Raw genomic sequence first — 25,919 nt, 5'->3', positions numbered from 1 at the left:
GTGAACATGTGGAATGTTCATTTTTCCTGCCCGGACCGAGGAAAGCAGCATGACACGGTGTCACTGGCCTTGCTTCGGATTATGCTGACCCAGATCAAAAAGTCCAGGGTTATGTACATTTCAGGCGTAAGCTGTTGAATGCCACCTGGCTCAATGATTAGCCTAGGCACTAATCTGCCATTTGCATGGACAAACGCAGTGAAGTTACTGGGCACGTGACTGCCCATGAGAGGTGGGGGATGGGTAAAAGAGGAGCACACATCCTGTCTTTGCATTTTACACCCTTTCTCTGCTCAAGAAGGAGACTCTTTCCATGACGAAGGAAAGTGATCAGCTCCCCACACCTGCTCCTGCCCTGTCCCTGCAGCGAGCCCTCACCTGGGGCCAGAGCACCCACACTTTGGGTAGGATGCAAGCCAGAGACAGCAGGAGGCAGGCCGGGGTCAAGCCGTAAATGTAAGAGAAAGATTTTAACTTTGCACGTGCCCCGTCACTCAGAGCAACCACCCCACAATAGGAATCCACTTAAAATCGAATGCAGCTTCAGATTGTATTGACCTCTAAGCAGAATTCCTTCTGGTCTCTGGGATTTTCTTTAAGGGCTGATGTGGGGGAAGGAGGGGTCCCTAGTGTGGAGTCCTGTTCCACAGGTCTTGGTAGGAGATTATGAGGGCTCAAAGCCAGTAAAGAGGCACAGGTCCTCCCCATGGAGACCCTCATTCGCCAACAGACCTACTGTGCTCTACATAGAGAGGTCTCTACGTTCTGGGGAGCAAATGTGAACCCCTTTCCTTCAATGGGAGAGAAGGCAAAGCCAAGCCCTCCTATCCCTGACAGAGCAATTAGCTGAGAACACTTCAGGGGAATTCACTTCCTCCCTAGCCCCTTTCTGCTGACTGTGCCCTCAGGAAGAGGCTATTAACCACGTGGCGCAGTATTAAACCAGCACTGCTCTCCCTAGGTCTCCGTGCGCCATCTCAGGGTGGATTTGCTGCACATTCCTGCTTCTGAGCTTGGTTCAGTGAACAAGACAGAAAATGGCTGGGGAAACCTAGCAGCGCTATTTTTGCACTGATTGTGATGAGCAGCGATGGTGGGGGCTAGAGGTGGGTAACACCCAGGTGGTCGGAGGACAGATGCTGTGTAAAACCCTTGCACAACTCTGGCAGGCCACCTCCTGTTCCATTGTTGGGCCTCTCGCAGCTGTGCTTTGGTTTTTAATGACACTGAGAGCCACCCACCAGCAGGAACTAGCCTAAACCCAGCAAATGCACGGCGGTGCTATGACCGTGGCATCCCTAACCGATGTGACAGTTAATATATGGTCAGTCCTGCAGCTTGCTCTGGGTGTAGCAGGAAGGAAATATAGGCATGGTCTGTGTTTGCTCCCAGTCAAAACTCCAGGTGACTCCCATGGGAGATTTGCCTGAGGAGGGTTCAAGCAGGAAGGGGGCTTGAGCACTGTGGTGGAACAGAGGTGATGGTATGTGACCAGGAGAGTCGAACAGCTCCGGACGCAACCTGAAGTAGCTGGGGTCATTTCCTGATCCCCACAAATGTCAGCACTGCCTTCGTTCACTCACTAAATGAACACGTCGACGGCGAGCGTGTGAAAGGGATGATGGAGAGGGACTCTCCAAAGCGGTGTAGCTAAGCTAACAAGGGGGCTTTTGCAGAGCTCATCAGTCTAAGGTAAGGCCAGCTCTCCTCTGACTGTGCCGATGCAGCTCTCCAGCGAGATTACATTTTCAAGGTCTGCGTTTAGAATGACAGGTTTCTGAAAGCCTCATTAAATTGGCTGTTAGTTACAGTGCGTCACAAGATCTGAGGCACGCCACAGCCAGATCTATAATTCCCTCGTGCGCTGGGGGTGGGGGGAGTAGACGTTTTATGAGATGTTCTGAGAGGCTCCGACTCAACAATGGCAAAGAAACACTATTTAAATACCATTTTCTCTTCTTTATGGGGCATATGCAGAAGAACATATGCTCTAGCAAGGGTGAGTCCCTTGTATCCCCTGGAAGAGCTCTGTTTTGTGGATACAAAAGCCAGCAAATGATCTTAAACTGGAAGTTTGGAAAGCTGCCGTTCACCGTCTTGGTTGACTTTTCCCAATTTGCTCTCGCTTCCCTTGCCTGTGCCATCTAGGATTAGTTCTCCGTGCCGTGTGCCTGCACTGTGAGAATTCTGTGCTCACACTCAAGCTCACTATATTTTACCACCTCCCCTTTCCACTCTGGCCAATGGTTGGAGCAGAATCAGTTAGATGAGGAGACATTTCAGACACACTTACGCCATCTGAGGATCATATAGGGCAAGGACTATGACAGTGAAAGGGGAAGCAACATGGGGAGTGTGAAATCTCAATGATCTAGTAGGGTGGGAATACAGACAAGAAACTAAATCTCTACCAAAATAAAACACTCTGCTGCATAGACCTGGTCAGAAGACTTCTGTGGAAGCTGTTTTTCATTGGAAAACACCATTTAGACTAAACCAAAGTTTGTCATGATGTCACATCAAATGCAACAAAACATGATTTTGGAAAAAAAAAACTGGAAAAGTCTTTAGAAAATGTTGAAATGGCCTATTCTGACATTTCCAGAACAAGGAGGTTTGATTTTTCATTTTGAAAAGATGATTGTTTAATTTAATTTTAATTTTTTTAAACGTTCCAAAATCAAAAAGAAATGATCAAAGTGAGCCATTTCAATGGACCTCAAACAATTTGTTGTTGCTGTTAGGAATTTCATTCCACAAAAATAATTGAAAGTTGGGCTTTTTGTCCCATAGACAAACTTTTTGAAATCCCAAATTTTTTCACAAACCAGAAGATGTGTTTGCCGACCAACTCTATGCACAATGCTTTCCTGGGGACATGATCAGAGAATAAACCACGTATGGCAGATGTTAGTCCTGTTGATTCATCCACTATTGGAATGCACTCAGCTGCTGTGGAGATGAACCTGGTATAAGAAACTGTATAAAATAGAATAGGCGCTTGGCGTTTTATTAGCACCAGTCATCTGAAGAACTCAGGCTGCTTTTCAGGCATTAATGAATTAAGCCAGAGACGTTTCCCACTGGCCTTGGCCCTAACGTACTTTGGTATGACTAGAGCCCTGAGAAACGATTGCAATGAATCCCCAACCTATGCGGCACATGGCCAGTAAGTTGCAAAGCAGTGATTCAAAGCAGGTTTCCTGATGCTGATGAATCAGGGCGAGGGGAGGAGGGGAATCCTTTATTTGAGCAAGCTTGGGCAGATTTAGGGCTTGGCCCTGAAGGCATGTGAAATCTGTGGTTCCCCAGGATTCCCATCCAACACCAGCTGTGGCTCTGCTGTTTCCACTGAGTTTGGCTTTGAATTTTGGGGCATTCAATCCAACCCTCAAAGTAAAACTTTGGACAGGAGTGGTGGGAAAGGGAAGTACAAAAATTCTGCAGATTGTAACCAAAATAAATGTTCACGCAAACCCCTGTGAACTGAAACCACCCAGCCTCTCAGGGCTCTGATTTAAACACGCACCAGCTGGTAAGGGTCTCTAAGCCAACCCAGCCTAAACCCCTCTAGACTGGGGAATTGCAAACACATCATTGCAAATGGCAATGGCAAAATACACCGTATTCTGGGATGTATTAGCAGGAGTGTTGTAAGCAAGAAGTAATTTGTCTACTCTATTCTGCGCTGGTTAGGCCTCAGCTGGAATATTGTGTCCAGTTCTGGGTGCCACATTTCAGGAACGATGTGTACAAACTGAAGAAAGTCCAGAGAAGAGAAACAAAAATGGTTAAAATCTAGAAAACATGAGCTATGAAGGAAGAGTGAAAAATGTGGGTTTGTTTAATCTGGAGAAGAGAAGACTGAGAGGGGACATGATAGCAGTTTTCAGGTATCTAAAAGGGTGTCATCAGGAGGAGGGAGAAAACTTGTTCACCTTAGCCTCTAATGATAGAACAAGAAGCAATGGGCTTCAACTGCAGCAAGGGAGATTTAGGATGGACATTAGCTTCTTCCCACCCTGGCCTTTTCTCTCCTTTGTTCAGTTTGCTTTTCATTTTGCAGACATCTCTGTATGAGTAAGACCCTTCTACGGACTCTCCTTCCCTCCCTGCCTTCCAATCCCCCAAGAGTTTCATTGAACAGACTATCAGAAGATCCCGCTCTGCTGGCCCACCAGCCGGACCTTTCAGACTGCTGCCCTAGCAGCTCAAGTGGGAAGCTATTGTAAAACTATGAAAACTTCTGCTGGTATCTCGTCCTTCCTCCCCCATTTGTCTGTTTATTTTCCTCTTGTGTATTGTCTCAATCCTAGATTGTGAGGCAGAGGCTGTCTGGCTGTTAGCTTGCATGGAACTCCAGCAGGGGTCCCTAGCTACTATGCCAGTATAACCATAAAAAGGTAATGGATAGAATATTTTTGCTCTCTCTGGTTTGGCACAGAGAACACCACATTAGTAATAATGGTCACATGGTTAAGACACGACTTAGGAGGCCTGGGTTCTGGTTCCAACTTGTCACAGTCTTCCTGGGCAACCTTTGACAAGGCACTCTCACTCTCTCTGTGCCTTAGTTTCCCCACCTGTAAAATCAAGATCATAATCCTTACCCATTCTCGTAAGGCAATTTGCTATCTCTGGCTGGAAAGCTCTGTATCGCGTGGAACTGTCGGTTAATAGCGTTTTCCCGGCTCTTTGAAAACCAGCAGCCTGCTTGTTTTGGAGCACTAAAGATTTACATTCAGTGACATGCCCTTTTCATCGTATAACGTAATGTTTTTCAGGAGACATAAGCTTTACAGAGAGGAGCTCAACCTAACTTCTCCAGACACTCTGCTGCAGCTTGGGCGAGAAGCAAGCTGGCTCCAGTTCCACCTGGGCATCAGTCGCTATGGGCTGTATTCCAGATCCAGCCCTGCCATTGACAAACTCCTCCATGACATGCAAGATTTTAACATTGTCAGTGCCGGTAAGAGTTTCCATATACTCACATACAGCAAGAGTCGAGAAAGGCTGCTCACTTGGCACCATAACAGAACTGGTTGGAATCTTTCAAATGAAAGGATTTATTGTAAAATACATACACAAATGTAGTGACCATTTGCCAGCCTTGGGGTTTTATTTTTATTTTGTATAAAACTTTCTCCAAAACCTTATTGAAAATGTCACTGACAAATTTCAGTAGCATTGTCAACGTGATTTTAAATAGGAAAAATAGGTTTTCAGGTTTTCAACCTGCTCCTAAGTGCCCGAGGGTGCGTCTACACTGCAAACAAAAGACCCGCAGCAGCGACTCTGGGTCAACTGACTCTGGCTTGTGCTGCGGGGCTTAAGAGAGCCGTGTAAATGTTCAGGCTTGGGCTGGGGCCTGGGCTCTGAAACCTAACGAGGAGAGAGGGCCCCAGAGCACAAGCTCCAGCGGTAGCCCCAACGGTTCTCAACCAGGGGTTTGCAAGCAGGTTTCAGAAGGTCCGCCAAGCAGGGTTGGCATTAGACTTGCTGGGGCCCAGCGTAGAAAGCCAGCCCTCATTACATGGCGCTGAAGCCCAGGGCCCTGAGCTCCACTGCCTGAGGCTGAAGCCTAAACAAGTTAGATTTGTGGACCCCCTGTGGCGTGGGGCCCTGAGCAATTGCCCTGCTTGCTTCCCCCTAACGCTTGCCCTGGCTTGTATATGCAGAAAAACAGTTGTTGTGGCAGAGGTCGGCCATGGAGTTTTTAGGTGCACCATGGCGTGGCAGGGCCTCAGAAAAAAAAAAGGTTGAGAACCCCTGCAGCACACTGCTACCTTTACACCCACACATGAGCAGTTGACCCAAACTCTGAGACTTGCTGCCAGGGGGATAGTCACTTGTGAGAAGTGACTGCTGGGCTCATGCTGGTCCCTGACTCCACCTTCTCTGAGAGTTGTACTGAGCCAGACACCAGACCTACCTGACCTTGCTTCATTTCGTTTGCATCTTGGCAAGTTGGTTAGCTCCAGCAGCACCAATCTCCAGCGGCACGTGTGTTTTGAAATGGCAGTGGCCGGGTCGTGAATAATGGCTAGAATGAGTCCAGGTTGAATGTGAATGATTCTCTCATCCCTTTTTCTTTCCATGCAGATTACAGTCAGGACGAGAAAGCTTTATTAGGAGCTTGTGACTGCACCCAGAGTAAGTGATTCATTTGTGTCATCACTGCTTGCAGCTCATTTTACTTCCTGGTACTAGCTAGCTTAGCAAACCTGACACCTTGTACGGAGAGGACATTTTTTTCTGTTAAATGCAATGCTTGTAGAAGAAATAATAGCTCTGAATTTTCCTTGAATCCCACATGAACATTTCCTGCTTCATTTGGCAATTCCTCAGCCTTTGTGCAAACTGCTGCCTTAAAAAATAAAGGTGAAAGTTGCAAATCCAACCCAGGTCAGTACTGAGCCAAAGCCCTTATCTCTCTGCTGGCTCTTTGGTGGCCTGTGTGAAGAAAGCTGATGGCCTGGTTCTGTTTCTAGTGGAACTGGGATCCAGATCACAGAAGCACATGACCACAAGTGGGATTAATTGGTGCCTTTGCTTTTAGTCTCAGAAAGTGAGGCCAAAAATTGGGTAACTGCTCCCAAACTCATTGAATGCACTGGGAGTCTCTGCATTGACTTAATGAGCTTTGAGTTAAACCCTGAGTGAGCATGGATGTGCATTAACCCCTAGAGGGGACCCTTCGCAGGGCAGCATGGGGGAAGCTCACACTGCTCCATGCCCAAGCTGTACCTGCTCTGAGAATAAGCAGAGAGCGCCATTCTCCAGGGCTGTTTATGCAGCTTTGTCGCTCAAATGCTGAGCTCTATTGCCCCAACCTTAAATGAGGGGGCGGGGCTTCAGTTTCTTTGGTAGGCTCCGCCCATCATCTCAGGATGTAAACCCACGGGCAGCTTTCACCAGCATGAAATTCACTTTAAATTGCAGTGGGTGCCAATGTAACACATATGTCACCCCGCACGGTGGCTGGGACCAGCTCTCAGCCCTGCTGTTCACTCTATTTTTTCTAAGAGTGTAATAGCTTGCACAGGGGACTACATATAGCACTCAATGCCTGGTGAGAACAGCCGAGTAGGCATACCACAGCCCATGTTCCCGGCTCCTTGGCCAACCCCACTTACGCTCCTGTGCTGTGTTGAAGATTTTACGAGAAGGCAGAATCCAGGCAGCCACTCCACCCAGCCTCCACTGCAGATTTTTTGACTTGCACATACGCACAGCACCACCAGCAACTTTTACTCTTGCTTATTGTTCAATAAAGGCAAGTGAGATGGAGAAATCTAAGATCACAGAGGAGAAATGTCAAATGGCTGAGGACTAGAAATGCTAAAGGAAAATAGTCTGCCTAGCACAGAGCAGGATCAGCAGAAATTACCTTGGCAAGAACTATAGGGTGAATGCAGCAGCGAATTAGCAATAAATAGACCATCTGACATAAGCTATTTTATCCAGACTGAGTTGGGAGATTTACTCATGTGGAGAAGGAAGATGATTTCTCTGACACCAAATTATACTTAAGAAATATTTTACCAGTGTCAATCAAGAATTTCCCACTCTGTTTATTCTCCTCCCCAATGCAAGTTGTGAAGCCCAGCGGTGTACATCTGAAACTGGTTCTGAGGTTCCAGGACTTCGGGAAAGCCATGTTCAAACCCATGAGGTAAGGAGAGTGTACATACACATACGTATTAGCTCTAAATCACCTGCAGTCACTTTTTCCCAGAACAGCCTCACCTAGCAGTTAAGGTAATTGACCTCTGGCTTCTTTAGCAGAGCCATCTGTGCAAATAACCACTGACAGCAAACAAGCCGAGATGTTTCAGCAGGGGACATGATGCAAGTGAATAGCTCCAGGCTGGAGTGGATGGGGTGAAGCAATGGGACACTGACAACCTGGCTTTGTAATAACGCAGGTTGACAAAGGACGTGGAAATTGCATTAGCATCTTTTGTCTCCTTTACTCCGTAACCCTTATCTTGACGGCTCAAAAGTCTTCCATAAAAATTAGCTCTCAGTGACTTTTCCCACTGTGTCACAGCTGTGCCTGGCACAGAAAAACACACAAAAGTTCTTACACCTGTTGTTGGAAACCGGATTTGCTCCACACTGCTGACGATGCAAAACAGTGCTGTCTGTGATGTATGTGTGTGTGCGTGAGGTTGTTGAGGCCTATACATTTCTGCTGTTTCCCAGTAGAATTCCGGTTTTCCTTCATTTGTTTTTTTATTGAAGTCTCAAGTATATTTCCAGGAGCTAGCTCCTGGTGTTGCTGGGCTTGAATAGCAGTTTTAAATTGCTTCTGCGTTTATTTATACCCCTTTTGGCTCTTTACATTTATTTCCATTCCGATTGCTTTCTGCGCACCGCCTTAGCTCAGAATGATGGGCCAAGCTTTTCGGAGTTTAACTATCTGCTTATAATAGAGGCTCCTCTCCCTCTCTTTCCCCCATGGCTTGTCTCTATTAATGCCAAGAGGTAAAATAGTATTTCCGAAGGCACTCACTCAGTTGTGGCTGGTAGGAAGGTATGTCTCAGCTCGCCTGCTGTGAGGGGATGAGGCCAGCAAGCTTTGGATTGCAGCATGCTTTCCTGTTAAACACATGAGCTTGGAGGACTGATTAGCTCAGGGGATATGGAACCGCGGAGATGGTGGAGACTCAGAATCACTATTTGGTGGCCTGAGAGAAATAAGCTGCTGGTCTCAGTCCTGTTGCTAAAGGACAGATGTCCACAGCTGACAGTAAGGGAAAGGCTACATGCTATCAGGAGAGTGACTGCAGCAGGGGTAGACTTCATTTACCTAGATCTCAGCTAGCTCTAGTAACTACAGTGGGGAAGCTGTAGCTGCATGGGTGGCTGCACAGATTAGTCCTGCTCCCCCAGGTCCCTGGGTGTATACTTGAGTGACCACTGTCACCACAATACTGCAATCACACCTCCCAGTTGCAGAGTAGACATACCCTAAGTCAGTGATTCTCAGACTTTTGTACTGGTGACCCCTTTCACATAGCAAGCCTCTGAGTGTGACCCCCCCTTATAAATTAAAAACACTTTTTATATATTTAAACCATTATAAATGCTAGAGGCAAAGCATGGTTTGGGGTAGAGGCTGACAGCTCGCGACCCCCCATGTAATAACCTTGTGACCCCCAGTTTGAGAACCCCTGCCCTAGAGTCTTTGGTGCCAGTCTCAGCGGAAGGACCAAGAATCAAAGAGATGGGGAGAGTGAGAAGCTCAGCCCCCTACAGGTGGTGGTGAGGAGTGAGGCATGTTGGCAGGGCATCATCCTGCATCCTGCCTTGTGGGTACACAAGGACTCTGGGGCTGCCAATCCAGGCACAACACCCAGAAGCACCACCCACCTCCCGCCTCTCTCCGTATGTCTGCCATTCCAATAAATATTTGCGCACTGCTTCCGTCCAGCTGCTGCTTTTAATCATTCCTGGCCCGTTACCGGTATCTTTTAATGACAGCTGTAGCCTGATGCTCCTGTCCTTCGGCGAATGTCAGCACAAGTGTTGCAGGTCTCTGCTGGTGCACGGGGCTCTTCTGTAAAGCTCACTTCCCACCTTGCTCCCAGGTTGCTCCCATTCTTCCCCAGGTGTGTTCTCCTGGCCCGGTTAGTAATCCCTTCATTTCTTTCAGACAGGAACGAGAGGAAGAGACTCCAGAAGATTGTTTCTACTTCGTTGACTTTCAGAGGCACAATGCAGAAATAGCCGCCTTTCACCTCGACAGGTACTTGTGCCCAGAACACAGAGCTTCTGAGTTACTCTTCTCGCTTCCTTGGGAGAAAAGCCATTAATTCGTTCCTAAAAACCTGCAGTGGCCTGGGGGAATCCAAGTCATAGCATGGGCCTCCTCCTTCTTCTCATGGATGTTAATAAGGGCCAGAGTTTTAAGGGTATTTAGGCGCCTAACTCTCATTGAAGTCAAATTCTGGGCCGAAGAGTGTTGATGTGAGGAAGCAGGATTGGGCACTGCATGACTTGAGCAGCTTTTTGGCCAACATCAAGCACAGTGTCAGTCTAGTATTTCATACATCTTTCACTGCGGGACTATAGCCTGGATGCAAATCCCAATGGAGTCAAAGGAAAGACCCCTATTGACTTCACTAAGCTTTAGCTTAGGCACGTGCATGACGACGGACTTGATGATGAATTACCGGCAGTGAATGGGTCAGTGGCTTGCTGGCCTGTACCACTGGTGAACTGTCTTGTTTCTCCGAGACAACCACCCCAGCAGGGAAGTCAGAGGAGGACATGAGAGAGGGGGTCAACAGGCGCATGGGATTTAATAAGCCTTTCCCTTTTTATACCCCCTTCCAGCCAAAGACTTCCAAGCACTTTACAAATGCTAATTAATTCCAACTCAGAGCACCGACTCTGTGAGGCAAGAAAATGTTTCCTTCATGCTATGAATGGGGAAAATGAGGCACAGAAAGGCAGGACTAGAACTCAGGAGTCCCGACTCCCAGTTCACTGTTCTGGCCGGGCCACTCTCTCTCCCATCGCTAATCAAAACCTCTGCTCACCCTAAACTCCAAACGGTGGGACATTGTCCCCTTCCTCTCTTGCAGTAGCTTCCAGCTACAACGGAGCCAGGGTTCTTGAAATGCAAACCCTTCCCTAGGAGGCTGACACTGGTTTGCAAGATCTGGAAACAGCACTGGCTGTGAAATATTGCTTTAAAGTAGCTGAGTGGCTGGACTCCATTCTGAAAACAATCAGCCAAAAGGGGATACAATTAGAATCCCAGATGTTATCGTATGCCCTCACTGCACAGATGGAGCCAGATTTTAGCGAGTCTTTACTTGTGCGAAACTCCTGTTGAAGTCAACGGCCCTTGATTATTGAGCTGCAGTGTTTAGGTCCAGATCCAGATTTCAAACCCCTCCAAGTCTGGGAGTGTTTGGATCCCACGTTTTTAACTGCAGTTTGGCGGGATAAAAGGCCATTTGCTAAATCCAGATTTGTTTCCATTTCCAAAGACCATCAAAGGGGACAGCTTTGCATTACGGGAAAAAGCTGCCTAGTCATTACACATTTTTGCCCTGATCCTGAGACGTGCTTGATGGAAGTCAGTAAGAATTTGCAGCGGCTGAGATCCTTTTGGGATCAAGCCTTTAATCACACAGAATATCCTGAGTCACTTTTGCTCGCTGAGACAGGAAACAAACACCTGACAATGCAGGAGAGTTTGTTCGGTGAGCTGCCACTTCAGAGGGAAATGCAGAATTGCATTAGGCCTGTTTTCCATACTGTAAATTGTCCAGTCCCTCTGAAGTGAATTACCAGCTCCATTCAAAGTACTCACCGATCTCTAGTAAGGCAGAACACTAGTCTTGTCAGCCCTCACATTCTTTTCCTTGAAGTCGAGTTCAATTAAATAGGAGCTGAATGACAGGGGGAACCTTTCATCTCTGAGTTACCTGTCCAAATTTGGCAGTTTCCATCCCACGTCTATTGGAAACCCCGTGAGCCAGTGGTTTCAGTCCAGTTCCAAGTAGCCACATGTCCTCATTCCAAAAGCAGCCATGAGTTGGCAGTCTTAGCAGAGATAGCGCAGACTAACCAACCCCAGTGGTGACTCACCCTTCTTAGCCCTCCTGGGGTTAGGGCTGGGGGCCGTTTGGGGTGTAAAGCCTGGTCAACATTCACAAAGTTGTACCGATTTAGTTAAACTGTTACCTCTTTGTGTGTGGACATTCTTAGATGGGTTTAAACTTGGCTTATAGCAGTTTAGGGCCCATCAGGACATTTACAGGTGCTGGCTAAATCGATATCACCAGTTTTAAACATATGTAAAAGCATCCGCTGCTCCAGTTTACCTACGTCAGGTTTCAAATTGATTTGAATTAAACTGGTGCAACTTCTGTTTGCAGCGAGCCCACAGTGAAACAGGCTGTGACCCTGAAGGGGGATAACCTGGTGCCCTTCACCAGCGCTAGGTTACAGGTAACAACATAAAATGAAATCCCATTGGAAAAGGAGCCAGCTTTCCTCTCCCTTAGGAGAGGTCCCACTAAGCACAAGGGAGAAGCGCCAAATTTTGCTACATTTTGCAATCCATCTTCTTCCTTTCACAAAGCCAGCTTAAATGAGGAATAAGGCTGGCTGTTAGGCCTGTAGCTGGATCATTCAAACCCTGGGCTAGGGAGTCAGGAGAACTGAGTTCTTGCCATTTCTAGCTCTGCCACTGCTCTGTGACTTGGAGTGACGCACCTAGACTCTCTGTGCCTCAATGCCATCTAACCTCTCTGGGACGCAGTTTAACCATCTATAAAACAAAGCTAATGACATCAGCGTGACACCAATTTTTAAAAAGGGCTCCAGAGGTGATCCTGGCAATTACAGGCCTGTCTGCAGTACTGGGTAAACTAGTTGAAACTATAGTCAAGAACAAAATTTGTCAGATGCATAGCTAAACATAATTTGTTGGGGAAAAGCCAACATGGTTTATGAGGGGGGGTCAACAGGCATGTGGACAAGGGGGACTCAATGGATATAGTGTACTTAGGTTTTCAGAAAGCCTTTGACAAGGTCCCTCACCAAAGGCTCTTAAGCAAAGTAAACAGTCATGGGATAAGAGGGAAGGTCCTCTCATGGACTGGTAACTGGTTAAAAGAAAGGAAACAAAGGGTAGGAATAAATGGTTGGTTTTCAGAATGCAGAGAGGTAAATTGTGGTGTCCCCCAAGGGTCTGTACTGGGGCCAGTCCTAGTCAACATATTCATAAATGATCTGGAAAAAGGGGTAAACAGTGAGGTGGCAACATTTGCAGATGATACAAAACTACTCAAGATAGTTAAGTCCCAAGCAGATTGCTAAGAGCTACTTAAGGAGCCCAGGCAATAAAATTGCAGATGAAATTCAATGTTTATAAATGCAAAATAATGCACATTGGAAAGCATAATCCCCACTACATATAAAATGATGGCGTCTAATTTAGCTGTTAACACTCAAGAAAGATCTTGGAGTCATTGTGGATAGGTCTCTGAAAACATCCACTCAGTGTGCAGCAGCAATCAAAAAAAGCTAACAGAATGTTGGGAATCATTAAGAAAGGGATAGATAATAAGACAGAAAATATCATATTGCCTCTATATAAATCCATGGTATTCCCAAGTCTTGAATACTATATGCAGATCTGGTCTCCCCATCTCAAAAAAGATATACTTGAATTGGAAAAGGTTCAGAAAAGGGCAACAAAAATGATTAGGGGTATGGAACGGGCTGCCATATGAGGAGAGATTAATAAGACTGGGACTTTTCAGCTTGGAAAAGAGACGGCTAAGGGGAGATCTGATAGAGATCTATAAAATCATGACTGGTGTGGAGAAAGTAAATAAGGAAGTGTTATTTACTTTTTCTCATAACACAAGAACTAGGGGTAACCAAATGAAGTTAATAGGCAGCAGGTTTAAAACAAACAAAAGGAAGTATTTTTCCACAGGTTGACTGTGTTGTGTGGAACTCTTTGCCAGAGAACGTTGTGAAGGCCAAGACTATAACAGGGTTCAAAAAAGAACTAGATAAGTTCATGGAGGATGGGTCCATCAATGGCTATTAGCCAGGATGGGCAGGGATGGTGTCCTTGGCCTCTGTTTGCCAGCTTAGGAATGGCAACATGGGATGGCTCACTTGATGATTACCTGTCTGTTCATTCTCTTTGGGGCACCTGGCACTGTCCGCTGTTGGAAAACAGGATACTGAGCTAGATGGACCTTTGGTCTAACCCAGTTTGGCCCTTTTTATATTCACCTGCCCAATTTTTTAAAGTGCTTTGAAGTCTGAAGAGGAAAGAGGCTAGATACGAGGGAAATATTGTGTTTTTTTAAGTGCTCGGTAACTGACAAGCTAAATCCAGTTTCATGATTGATTCTTGGAAGCTGAGTGCATTGCTCACTGTTTGCATTATGGCATTTCTGATCCTGCCCAGCGGTTACTGACTCAGGAATCAGCAATGGTTTTCCACTCCCAGAGTCATTAAAAATTCCCTCAGCCCCAGGCCGCGGATTATCCGAAGTGAGATCAGTGAGATGAAACAGCTGAGACAATAGGCTAAGTGACTCCTGGTGTGTGCGAGTCCCTCCCAGCTTCCCACTGTCTGTGCTGTGCTGTAACAGGTTCAGCCCATCTCTGCAGAGTGTCAAACACAACATTGTGCAGGTCCTTGGCAGTCTCTCACCCTTGAAAGAGACAACAGACTCATATGGATACACGATCAATTGGCTGGGGAAAAGATGCTTAGAATTACAGAAGATCCTGAATGGAGTAGCCAAAATGTCTCCAAACTCTTACAAGGCCCATCTGTCAAAACAGCAAATCCCAGAGCATACCTCTTTTGGTTTGGAGCCTAAAATGGGCTTGCATATTTGCTAGAGATCACACAAGAAAGATTCTAATTGGGCAGTGCTGTCAGACTTTTAAAAAGGAGCGTGGTTTCAGAATGGAAACAAGCTCCTTTACATGGAGCGGGGTTTGGATTCAGTTGCTGGACCGCTTTCCCAGCCCTCCCATGTGCTGAGAAATCATCTCCCTTCCCCACCTCCCGGACTCTGCTTCAGGACACTTTGATTGACACGTTTTCGTTTTTGCCCAGGATCCTGGATTTCCGACGGGTCCCGCCCACGATCGGAAGGTTGATCAACGTCACCAAGGACATCCTGGAGGTCACCAAGAATGAAATCCTACAGAGCGTCTTCTTCGTTTCACCCGGTATGTGAGTAAAGGTGCAGAAGCGAGTTCCTTTTACAAATACATTCCTCAGTACCAAGCTGATGGGGAAAGAGGTGTACGCAGGAAAGGTCCAGAAGAAGTGTGTGCTAGATGCTGCATTGGAGAGATCAAACTCGGCATGACACATGTTTACGATAATACCTCTATAGCGTCTTCCATCGAATCAGGGCTGTGTAGTAAATGAGGGTGTTGTGTTTGGCACCCCTGTCTCATTTGTTGCAGAAGATAGAAGGTGTGTGGTGAATGAGACAGGATATTGCAGGAAAAGAAAGGGATGATCCCATGGTTAAGGCAGTGGAATGCTGGGCTGGAGAACTGGATTCTATCCATGTAATTAAAGACTGTATTGTAAGGCACATGCACAAAGGGACTGAATTAAGGACAGACAACTCTAAATCTGGCATCACCTAACTTCTGAGTACTTGACTTGGCAACCTTAATAATAGTCTGTTACTGGGGTTTGGTGTATGTAACATTATTATGCAGCTAATTAGAAATGACATGGGGAATACAGTGGGCTACACCCACCACTCACACTCAGATTCCATCCTGCAGAAGGCAGTGGTGAGTGTGGGTGTGTCTCTCTCTCTCTGATATTATGACTTGCAGTCTCTTCAACGGGTAGAGAGGTAAATCCTCAGCTAATGTAAATTGTTATAGCTGCACTGACTTCAGTTTACACCAGCTGAGGATCTGGTCCAGGGAGTGTTTTTCTTCCATCATTTGCAACTTTCCTACAGGATTTATTCCCCCTCCAGGGGCGCTAGAACAGGGGGGACCAGAGGGTCATGGCTCCATCACTTTTTACTGTCCATAAGGGTGAGGGGGCGGAGAGGAGTGAGCAGGGGGTGGAGTTCTGGGGGGGAAGAGGCAGCACAGGGGCAGAGGCTCAGGGAGAAGGGGCAGCACAGGGGGCGCGGGGCCACAGTTCGGGCACCAGTAGCCCCTCACTTTTAAGGAGCGTCCGCCACTCCTGCTCCTCACAAGCACACACACATAGACATAAGCCAGTGCTGTATGCAGTTGACTATATCTAACACTACAGCACACCATAACACATTGGTAGCCATCTAGGACTTCCTGTTACAATGCTAAATATTATGGCCACTCAGAACTGCCTGGCAACACTGAGATCATCCTGCTGCATAAACACCACTTCCAGCACCTGAGTTAAAGGTGAATCTCCATTGAGTAGTGGCAGTGTAGGACCTATGACCCAAAGCAGAGCCATTCCATCCCCACCCAACAGAGGGCAGTGGTGCACATATACAGTAGCCAAATCATTATATTAACCAGCTCTGTTCTTCCCATAGCCAGCAACGTGTGTTTCTTTGCGAAGTGCCCATACATGTGCAAGACGGAGTACGCCGTGTGTGGGAACCCTCATCTGCTGGAGGGATCCCTCTCCGCTTTCCTGCCATCCCTCAATCTGGCCCCAAGACTCTCCATCCCGAACCCCTGGATCCGGTCCTACTCATTTGCTGGAAAAGAGGAGTAAGTGGGTAAACGCTGCAGCTCTGTGCGGTGAAAGGAGGCTAAGGAGGAGCAAGAAGGGGGCAAGTGATTGTGCATGGTGGTGAGCAGCAGAGGCCAAGACTCAGAGGCCGCCTGCATGTAGCCAACCGGCTCCTGATGCCTGCGCCTGGTGCAGAATCTCTCCCTTCCCCTCTCTGGCTGCTGCTATTAGGATGGTTTTAACTCAGCCGAAGGGGAGTGCAGATTGGGGGATATCGCTGCTGTGGCCATGAGACAAGAAAACCTGCCAAGCAGGGTAGCCATCTAAATGTGGCAGGCACTGAGAAGCAGTGTGGGCCAAACTCAGCCCCGGTGGAAGCAACTGGCACTTGTCAGCAGAGCCACTGCTGCTCATGCCAGCCTTGAATCCAGCCCTTGGCATCTCAACGCTGCCCATTCTCCGGGCTCTCAGAGTCATGGCAAGCAGGGCCAGCTTTATGACCCGAGAGGCCCGACTGGAATATCGGCGGCGGTTCGGGGCTTCAGCAGCACTTTGGCAGCGGCCGGTGGGGGGTCTGCTCCGGGTCTTCCACAGCACTGAAGGATGCCCCGCCGCAGAAATGCCGCCGAAGACCCGCGGAGCAGGGCCCCCTTAAGCACGGGGCCTGATTCTGGGGAATCAGCGTAAAGTCGGCCCTGGTGGCAAGGCAATGCTGGCCGGGGCAACCGCGATCACATCCCTGCCTTCGAGTGGCTCCCAGATGATGTATTTGAGAAGCTGCCTTGCGTTCACACTTCCCCTCTGTTTCCTGTAGGTGGGAAGTGAATCCACTTTACTGCAACACGGTGAGGGAGATTTACCCCTACAACAGCGGCAACCGGCTGCTAAATATCATCGACATGGCCATATTTGACTTCCTGATAGGTATGATGGACAGAATAATGAGCTCCTGCTCCCTCCCTTCATCTTCACCTTCTCCCTTCATCTCATGTCTTTCTTCTCTTCCCCACCCCCCAGTAATTGACAAGGACATTCAGTGACCCAGAAGCCAGTTTTCCAAATCTTACTCTTGCTCTGTACAGAAGATTTGAGAGACTCATGCCATCTTCAAGGCTCCCTTTTCATCCTGCAAGCACAAAATGCCCAGCCAACACAGAGCCCCTTGGTGACCCTATGGACACAGGCAGTGCTTAATTTGGAATGAACAAGGTGCCGGGGCTCGAGCAGATTTTTTACATTCATAACTGACACAGCAAGCCCAGAGGTGCCAGGGCTATGAACTGCCGAGCCCAGAGGTGCCAGGGTGCAAGGGCTAAGGCAGTGGTTTTCATTTTCTTTCTTTAGTGGAGATGCCTTTGCAATAGCCTCGGTGGGTACATGTCTCCTCAGCTCCTCTCTGCTTTATCAGTTCCCCTCCCTGGCTCTCTTTCCTACCCCTTATTGTCCCCTGGGTATTTCTCTTGCTTAATTTTGTTGCTGTCCTGTTTGGTGGCATCCCCTCCCCTGCTCAACGTGTGGCAGTTGATTCAGAAGGGCGCAGTGGGGCCAGAGAGCACAGAAGCATGAGAAGATTGCTGCAGCCTGACCCGTGTGTGTGAGCTGTGCTAGGGCAGCGACAGGAGCTCGGGGATGGGGGCCAGGCAAAGGAGAGTAAGGACTGGGAAGATTTGGATCCACTGTCCATCTGCAGTCTGCCCCTTTGTGGTCTTGTCTCACTAATCAGACCCTGGCTGCCAGGCTGAGGTCAACCGACAAAAGTTTATAAGAAGTGCCAATATCCTTTCATCCAGGAATTTATATGCCCTCATCACTATAATACCTGAGCACCATTGGCATAGACAGATGTCCATCTTCCACTCACTTTACAAGAGGAAGATCCAGGAAAGGGAGCCTGACCTAGCAAAAAAACAAATCCTGGAGTTAGCAGTTCTGGGGTTCATTGCCTTAGGTGACCCATTTCACCTCACTCTGTGCCTCAGTTTTCCCTTCTGTAAAATAGAATTAATCTCTCATAGATTCTGAGACAGTGTGGTGATGAGGTTCATATATGCACCTCATTAGCCAGCAGGGAGGTAATTCCATTACTGCTGGTAAAACACCTTGAGGTAAGATCCTGGGATTGGGGGTACTAGGGAAGATCAGACTATTACTACTGTCAGGTAACTCCAGGCCTCCTGACTCACAGCTGGTGTACAAATACCGCACCCCTAGCCAGGGAACCCTTGCTCAGCATGGGCCTGAAGAATGACATAGCGGCAGAGTTTTCACCCTGGCCCGTTCAAAGGGGTACTCAGTCACTGCTCAGTGCATGGCAAGAGCAATATGTGCTCTCTTGCTCTCTCTCCAAAGGGAACATGGACCGTCATCACTACGAAATGTTCACTAAGTTTGGGGATGAAGGCTTCCTCATTCATCTGGACAATGCCAGAGGGTAAGGCACTCGCCCCAGCAATGACTTTTGGGGCACCTGGAATGTGAGATGGAGACACGAATGGGGGCTGAGTGCCAGGGGGCATGGGAGTAGGCAGACAGTGCTGGGGGTCAGATTGTGCTGGGGGGGCATAAGTGGGGCCCAATGAAGCTGGAGGGAGGGCAGATGGTCCAGTGGTTCAAAAGGGGCAGATGATGCTGGGGCCATGGGAGGGGGCAGGCCTCAGGTGGTACTACGAGTGACTTGATCTCTGCCCTGACATCCTAGAATGTGTATCTAAATTTACTTTGGGAGAAGAATTTGTTGCCCATGAAAATGAAAGGCGTACTGCCCAGGCACACACAATGGGGATACGACCTGCCCCTGCACAGCACACTCTAATCTGTAACATCCCTGCTCCTGCAGGTCCTGGTATCTCAGCCTTTCCAGCATACCCAGTTTTGTTTCATTCTGTTATGTGAACCAAGGGTCTGATCCAGCCCAGTGTTGAGTGCCTCCTCTGAACACTTCTCAGATAGAATCGGACCCTCTAATCACAGCTTTGTGCCCGGGGTATTGGTGGTAGCAGCGGTTCACCCTTGCCTTCGTTTGTCCCCTAGGTTTGGAAGACATTCCCATGACGAAACCTCCATCCTGGCTCCACTCTCCCAGTGCTGCATGTAAGTGAGATGGCAGACTTGGTTAATTGTACTTGCTAGCCAGTCATGCTAGGGTAGTCACCTGTATTATCCCAGGGGAGTCTGGGAAGAGAGTTGAGACATTATTCTAATACTACACAATATTATAGCATTATGCCCTACACAACTGTAGGATTCTATAGTATACCCCGCACAGTACCATGCTCTACAATGCTGCAACACACTATAGCACAGTGGTCACCAACCCGTAGATCGTGATCGACTGGTCAATCCTGGAACTCTGACTGTCGATCGTGATCTCTGGCTGCTAAAAGTCCAGCAGGGCAGCGGGGCTACAGCAGGCGGCCCCACGTGCTGAGTCCCGGAAGTGGCCAGCACACCCTACGGCGGTGCAACCCCTGGCAGGGGTGAGGGAGGGGTAGGGGATCTCCGTGCTACTCCTGCCTCTGCTCCCATTGGCCAGGAACGGGGAACTGCAACCAGTGGGAACTGTGGGGGCAGTGGGCGGAGCCACATGTCCCTCCCACCTCAGGGGCCGCAGGGATAGCCGCTTCTGGGAACAGCACCGGGCTAGGGCAGGGAGGGAGTCTGCCTTAGCCCCATTGCACCGCAGACTGGGAGCCACCCGAGGTAAGTGCCCCCTGTCGGGAGCCTGCACCCCAACCCCCTGCCCCAGCCCTGAGCCCCCTCCTCCCCCCAAACTCCTTCCCAGAGCTTGCACTCCTCACCTGCACCCCAACCCCCTGCCCCAGCCCTGAACCCCCTCCTCCCCCCAAACTCCTTCCCAGAGCTTGCACTCCTCACCTGCACCTGCACCCCAACCCCCTGCCCCAGGCTCAACCTGGAGCCCCTTCCCACACTGCAAACCCCTCAGCACCTGCCCAGAGCTTGCACCCCCTCCCCCTGCCCCAGCCTGGTGAAAGTGAGTGAAGTTGTGGGAGAGCAAGCAACAGAGCATAGGGGGAATGATATGAGCAGGGCGTGGCCTTAAGGAAGGGACAGGACTTCAGGGAAGGAGTAAGGCAGATCCTGGGTTGCACTTAAATTCAAAAAGTGATCTTGTGTGAAAAAAGGTTGGAGACCACTGCTCTAGCACTACCCAGCATAATATTATAGTACTAAGCTCTACCAGGCTGCAGTAGACTATAATATTGTAGAACATTAGCCAATGCTTTCCATTTCTCTAGTGCCTTTTCAGCATCTTACATCATATCAAAAAAGCCCAACTGGGCCACCCAGCACTCCAGGCGTTACATAAGGAACATGAGCTTTTGATGGATTTGGCGCAGAAGAGCAACTCTTTGAAACAGCCATGCTTTAGTAATGCCAACAGATGTTGGTGGCCAGGATCAAACCTGGGACCTCTGGCACTTACTGCATGAGCTAAAAGACATCTCTCTCTTAGCCAAGGCTGTTGCAGCTATTAGAGGGGGATAGAGTGCCACACCCAAGCAGGCCTGGGTTACACTTTCTTCCCTAGAGGTTGGGTAGCTGATCTGTACATAGGCTTGGAAGGACTGGATTTTTATCAGTAAGTGTCCATACACATTGGTTTCTGCGTGCATGGTGAAATCAATTAAAAAATATTTCCACTGCTAACAATCAAAATGTACAGATAGGCAACGTCTGAAAAATGGTGCTTGAGAAGTTATCAGGGTTTGATTTAAGGCTATTTACTTTGTCTATTGTGATGGGTGACATTGTCAAGTGGTGTTTTAATACTTATAAAGCGTTAGCTTTTTTAATCTCACCCTCTGCTGTCAGGCAATAAATATTGTGTGACCTGCCCCCACCATAATTTCATTCAATGGTAAAATCAGTACAAATCAGGGAAGAGGCTTAACACCCACTATTTTGCACGACTGTGAAAATTTTAAAATCAACACAAAAATCTAAAACACTTAAAAATAAACCTCAATCTCCATCAAAATGATCAACAAATAAAAGGCATAAGGTGAATTTCAGACCCAATTCTTTAGAAGCCTTCCCATAACACTCAGACAATCTATGCCTTTTAAAGGCCTGGGAGAACATTGATATAGTTAATCAGTCTGGTTTCCCCCTCTCCAAGTTATTAAAAAGCGCTCATACATTTTACTCTTTGAATCCTATCTCAGCTACTCCCTTATTAATCCACATAAATCAATAGCTGAAAGTTAAATGAAAGAGCCATGGTGAGCACTGCTGGGCCCTGTGGTTTCTCTTTAGGAAACGTCTAACCTATTTCTTTACCATTTGTGCACTTGTATTAGGCAGGTCGAATGTTAAAAGCAGCTATTCGCACCTAGCGAGACTTTTAATTTACAGTCAGAGGATTTCAGTAAATCCTTCCCATGGATTTCTAGTCCATGTGGTTGAAATTAACTACTTACCAGTTGGCTAGACCTCCAATATCTTCACAACTCCATCAGCCAGGGGGCATTTTCTAATTTGGTTCCGTTGTAAAATGTAATGGGTGCAAGACCTACCTCCTGCACCTTCCAGGAGCCAACTAATTGCATCATACAGTAAGCAAGCAACTCTAGCACCTGTAAGGATACATACCCATTGTGCCTTCTATTTTATTAAAGAGAATAAAATGGCTCTCTAGGAAAGCACAAAAGTGACAGTAATACTCCTTAGGGCCAGAATGCTTCCATCTGATCATCTAGTCCAGTGGTTCCCAAACTGGGGTTTGCAAAATGTTACGGGGGCTCTCCAGAAAAATATCCCTAATGGCAGACAGAGCTGTCCCTAGGAACCCTGGGCAGCACAAGGCCAGCAGCCTCAGGCCCCTGGACTTCCAAGAGCTAAGCAGATCAAAGCAAGCATCTCTATCACACTGAGGAGATTTCAACTTCTTATAAGGAATCTTGAAATGGAAAGGGAGGTGGATATTTTTTGCTGTTTTAAAATTAAATAGGCAGCTAGTCTTGTTTTTAAAATTACTAAGAACAAGTTTAAGCTTTGTTGTAATGTGCATTGTTTGCCTGGACTGCTCAAGACCTGAATGCTTGCATAGGAGGAACTCTGAGATGGTTTCTTAAATACTTTCATGCTGTTTCACAGCTGATACTAGCAGGAGCCTTGTCTTATAACAGGCTTATTCAAAGTGATACAAGCTACAAAAGTGAGATCTTGGAAGAGTATTGCCATTCTCATAATGTAATAAAAATACTGTAATAAATAGATAATAAATAGTGTGTAATAAGCATGTCATAACATTTTATATTTCCAAGATCACTGTTTTTATAATTTATACTCAGGTAAAGGAGAAAATTCCTGGAAATATTCATTTTTAGGAGAGGGTGTGTGAGACTTGACATTTTAGTGAAAGGGGTTCACAGGTTGTTAAAGTTCGGGAACCACTGATCTAGTCTGATTTCCTGTATAACACAGGCCAGAGAATTTCACCCACTCATTCCTGCATGAAGCTGTGGTTCCACTAGACGAGCATAGGCCATACCCTCACGATAGAGTAAAATCTATGGATTTCAGGGCCAATTTAACCCAGCTGAGACTCTGGCCCAGCTTTTATTTAAAAAAAGGACATCCTTGTAGACTTAATGACTGTAATGAAGAAGCTTCCAGCTCCCTTAGCCAGCTGCACCAAAGTCCAGTGCCCTTCACTGTTAACCATTAACATCTTATTTCCCCTTGGAGTTTTTTTGAACTCCAGCTTTGTATTGTGCCTTTGTCTACTGGACTAAAGAGCCTGCTAGGGTCAGGTAAAGGTATTTATACACATATCTTGATCTATGTTCTAGTCCAAGATGTTGCTGTTACCCTCACTTATAAAGTGCCCTCAGTGGTTTTACAGCTACACAGCAAAAGAAGTCCCTTGTCCAAGCTCAAAAAAAGTAAAGGTAAGCAGAGAGAAGACAGAGTGGTACTTGGCAACCTTAAAGGGCTTCTCCTAGTTGGTAAAGTGATTAGAGGTTCTTGGCTCAAATCTCATATAGCCACGCAAACATGTATCATCACGACACTTCTGTTACATTACATACTGCAATATTTTAAAGGAACTGAGGCCTGGTCTACCCTGGGGGGAGTTAAGGGGAGAATCAAAGTTACCCAACTTAGATCTACTTACCGCACTGTCTTCACTGCGGTAGGTGGACTGCTGACGCTCCCCTGTCGACTCCGCCTATGCTTCCCGGAGTCGACAGGAGAGTGCTTGATTTATCATGTCTTCACTAGATGCAATAAATCAACTCCCACTGGATCAATCACTCTGGAGGTAAGTGTAGACATGCCCTGAGTGTTCTGCAATCATCTAAACACCACTGTGTCAAAAATACTTTGACAAAAAAATTAATGAAACCCATTCTAGCCGTCGTCCACTAGCAAATTGCTGGGCTGACACAGCAGCTTACTGCTGGGAGGATACAAAGAGGTGGTGTAAAAGAGTCTGACCTGAGTCCTTGTTTTCCCAGAATAAAGAGGACAACATTATTACACCTGCAGCTCCTGGCCCTGCCTGAGTACCGGCTCAGTGATGTCATGAGGGAATCCCTCCTGCTGGATCACCTTGCACCTGTCCTCACTGAACCCCACCTCTTGGCTTTGGACAGACGGTTGTGGCTCATCCTGAAGATTGTGGGGAAATGCATAGATGCACATGGAGAAGACCAGGTTGTGGCCAATGACACCAAGCAGCTGGAAGTGCCCTTTTTTGACAGAGTGACACCAACCAGCTAGAGCTTTAAATTCTTTTGGGGACAGGGAAGAGCCCCTGGGAGCCAGCAGGTGAACTTTAATTGCTGATAATTTTCACCTATACAAGCCTGTTGGATTGAGAGAGGAAGCTCTTTGGAAGGGCTCAGATCCTTACTGGGCTTTTATGGTGATTGCCCCACTAAAGCTTCAGTGCATGGGGTAAACTTGTGCCAAGTACATTTGCAGGCCAGGGCCTGATCACTACACTTATTCCAAGAGATGCTGTCCTTCAGTGGAGCAGTACAGACACATCTGCTCTGTAACTGCAGGGCCTGCCACTGGTAAGAGCCTGGGCATTGGCTTCCACAACCGGCACAGGAGCTGCATCCTGTCCTTAAGCTGCCCCAAAGCTGGATCCAAGAATGATGCTTGAATGAAGCAATGCTGAAAGGTTAAAGTAGCCATCACTGCAAGTTAGGGCAGAATCTGTCACTTTAAAGTCAAGGCAGCACATGGGGCCAGCTCAGCACCACCTGTCTACTATTCATGCAATCAGAAACACCTCCATCGGCCTTGGGTAAAATGACAAGCAGCTCCAGGTGCGTTGTATGTCACAAGGCCCACCTCACAGAGCCAAATATCTGAGTTTTTCAGCTGGTGTTATGGGGGTGGGGAGGAAGGGAAATCATGCCGTGGGTTATAAGGGACAGGCAATTTAGCATTCATATTATTTAGGCCTCAGCAGTGCAGTTCTGCAAAAGATAGAGCTTGACAAAGATGCAGCACTGTTAAATCCACTCAGCCAAGAGCAGGGCTGTTAAGCAAGGGGTTCTCTCAAGTTAACGTAGGCACAGAAAAACAGCGTTAAAAAACATTTATTTAAGCAGTTGTAAAACAGTCCATTAGAACACAGTGGAAGCGAGCAACAGATTGAAATCTGCAAAGGTGGCTAGAGAGAATCAAAAAGTATCATAGGAACTGGAGACTAACACAAAACAAGCCAGCTCCTCAAAAGGCCTTAGATAAGCTGTCCTTTTCCCCTTGCCTCCCTAGGATGAGGCTTAAAAAGAGAGTTTGCTAATTGAACCTTTACCAACCAGTTCCATTTTTTAAGTGTTCAGAATGATGGAGCTGAGCTTTTTTAGTAGCCCAATGAAAGCAGCTGAGAACTTGACAGTTATTTTCCAATTATTTGTGTTAAATTATCAACACCATTGTATTTTGTGGTGTGCTTGATAGAACGTTTGACACCTGTCAGCTGAGAATTTGACTCAGATCGCATTTGATGCATTAAGCCTTTACAAACAAGACACATGGATTTCAACTTGAGTTCTTACCCAGCTTTCAGCAAGCTGACTCAGCATTAGAGTTTGGTGCTAGCTGAAGTTTGCCATTTTAACCCAGTGAGTTTTCAGTAGTGATAATGGGTGCAAAATGAAAAATAACCTCAACTCGAGCTTAATCAAGTCTGTCCCCATCCCACCTACCCTCCCCAAGGCACTGTACTTTAAATTTACCCAACTCCAGAATTATTTTTAAATTGGCTATGTTAACATACTGTAACAGGTCCACAGCAGACTGCAATTATCCTTTGGAGTAATCAGAGTAATGTTTTGGCAAAGCTAACATCCTCTCAGTGATTCTGTGGCAATTAGTTAGTGGTAAATCTTTGCTTCCTTACTCTGGGTTAGCAAGACAGATCCCCCGTTGTTCTTCTGTTTGAGGAAGTTTGATTTGTTTTGTCTTTTATTAAAGATTCCTCAAAATATTTTAATGTAATAAAGATAAGAAACCAAAGAATAGGTGCCTGGCTTGAGTCTTAATTCCATCAAGTGTTTCCACTTTAAGCTTTTCTACCAAAGCAACTCTGTATAAAGCAGTTAACTAGTTCTCTATTTTCAAGCAGTGCTCAAAAGAGCTCTGCATAATGGTGGAGGTTCCCTGCTCTCCTTTACATTGATTCTAGTAGAGCAGAGAATGGGTTAAAATAAATGGACTT

General features: G+C 47.1%; 1 protein-coding gene across 1 annotated transcript in view; it reads left to right on the top strand.

Moving 5' to 3' along the window:
* Positions 1–25,720, top strand: part of FAM20A (FAM20A golgi associated secretory pathway pseudokinase) — a 44,627-nt gene extending 18,907 nt beyond the window's left edge. Inside the window, exons 2-11 of the mRNA XM_030534710.1 lie at positions 4,785–4,969; positions 6,103–6,153; positions 7,597–7,675; positions 9,662–9,754; positions 14,621–14,736; positions 16,071–16,251; positions 17,028–17,137; positions 18,563–18,644; positions 19,244–19,303; positions 23,698–25,720. Coding sequence (XP_030390570.1) covers positions 4,785–4,969; positions 6,103–6,153; positions 7,597–7,675; positions 9,662–9,754; positions 14,621–14,736; positions 16,071–16,251; positions 17,028–17,137; positions 18,563–18,644; positions 19,244–19,303; positions 23,698–23,962 — 1,222 coding nt within the window. The 3' untranslated portion in view covers positions 23,963–25,720. The remainder of the gene's footprint in view (positions 1–4,784; positions 4,970–6,102; positions 6,154–7,596; positions 7,676–9,661; positions 9,755–14,620; positions 14,737–16,070; positions 16,252–17,027; positions 17,138–18,562; positions 18,645–19,243; positions 19,304–23,697) is intronic.
* The last annotated feature ends 199 nt before the right edge of the window (positions 25,721–25,919 follow it).

This window comes from Gopherus evgoodei, chromosome 15, assembly GCF_007399415.2.
Source record: "Gopherus evgoodei ecotype Sinaloan lineage chromosome 15, rGopEvg1_v1.p, whole genome shotgun sequence".
In the NCBI taxonomy this organism is placed as follows: domain Eukaryota; kingdom Metazoa; phylum Chordata; order Testudines; family Testudinidae; genus Gopherus; species Gopherus evgoodei.
Note: the sequence above shows the minus strand (reverse complement) of the source record. Positions and strands in the feature narration are given on the sequence as shown.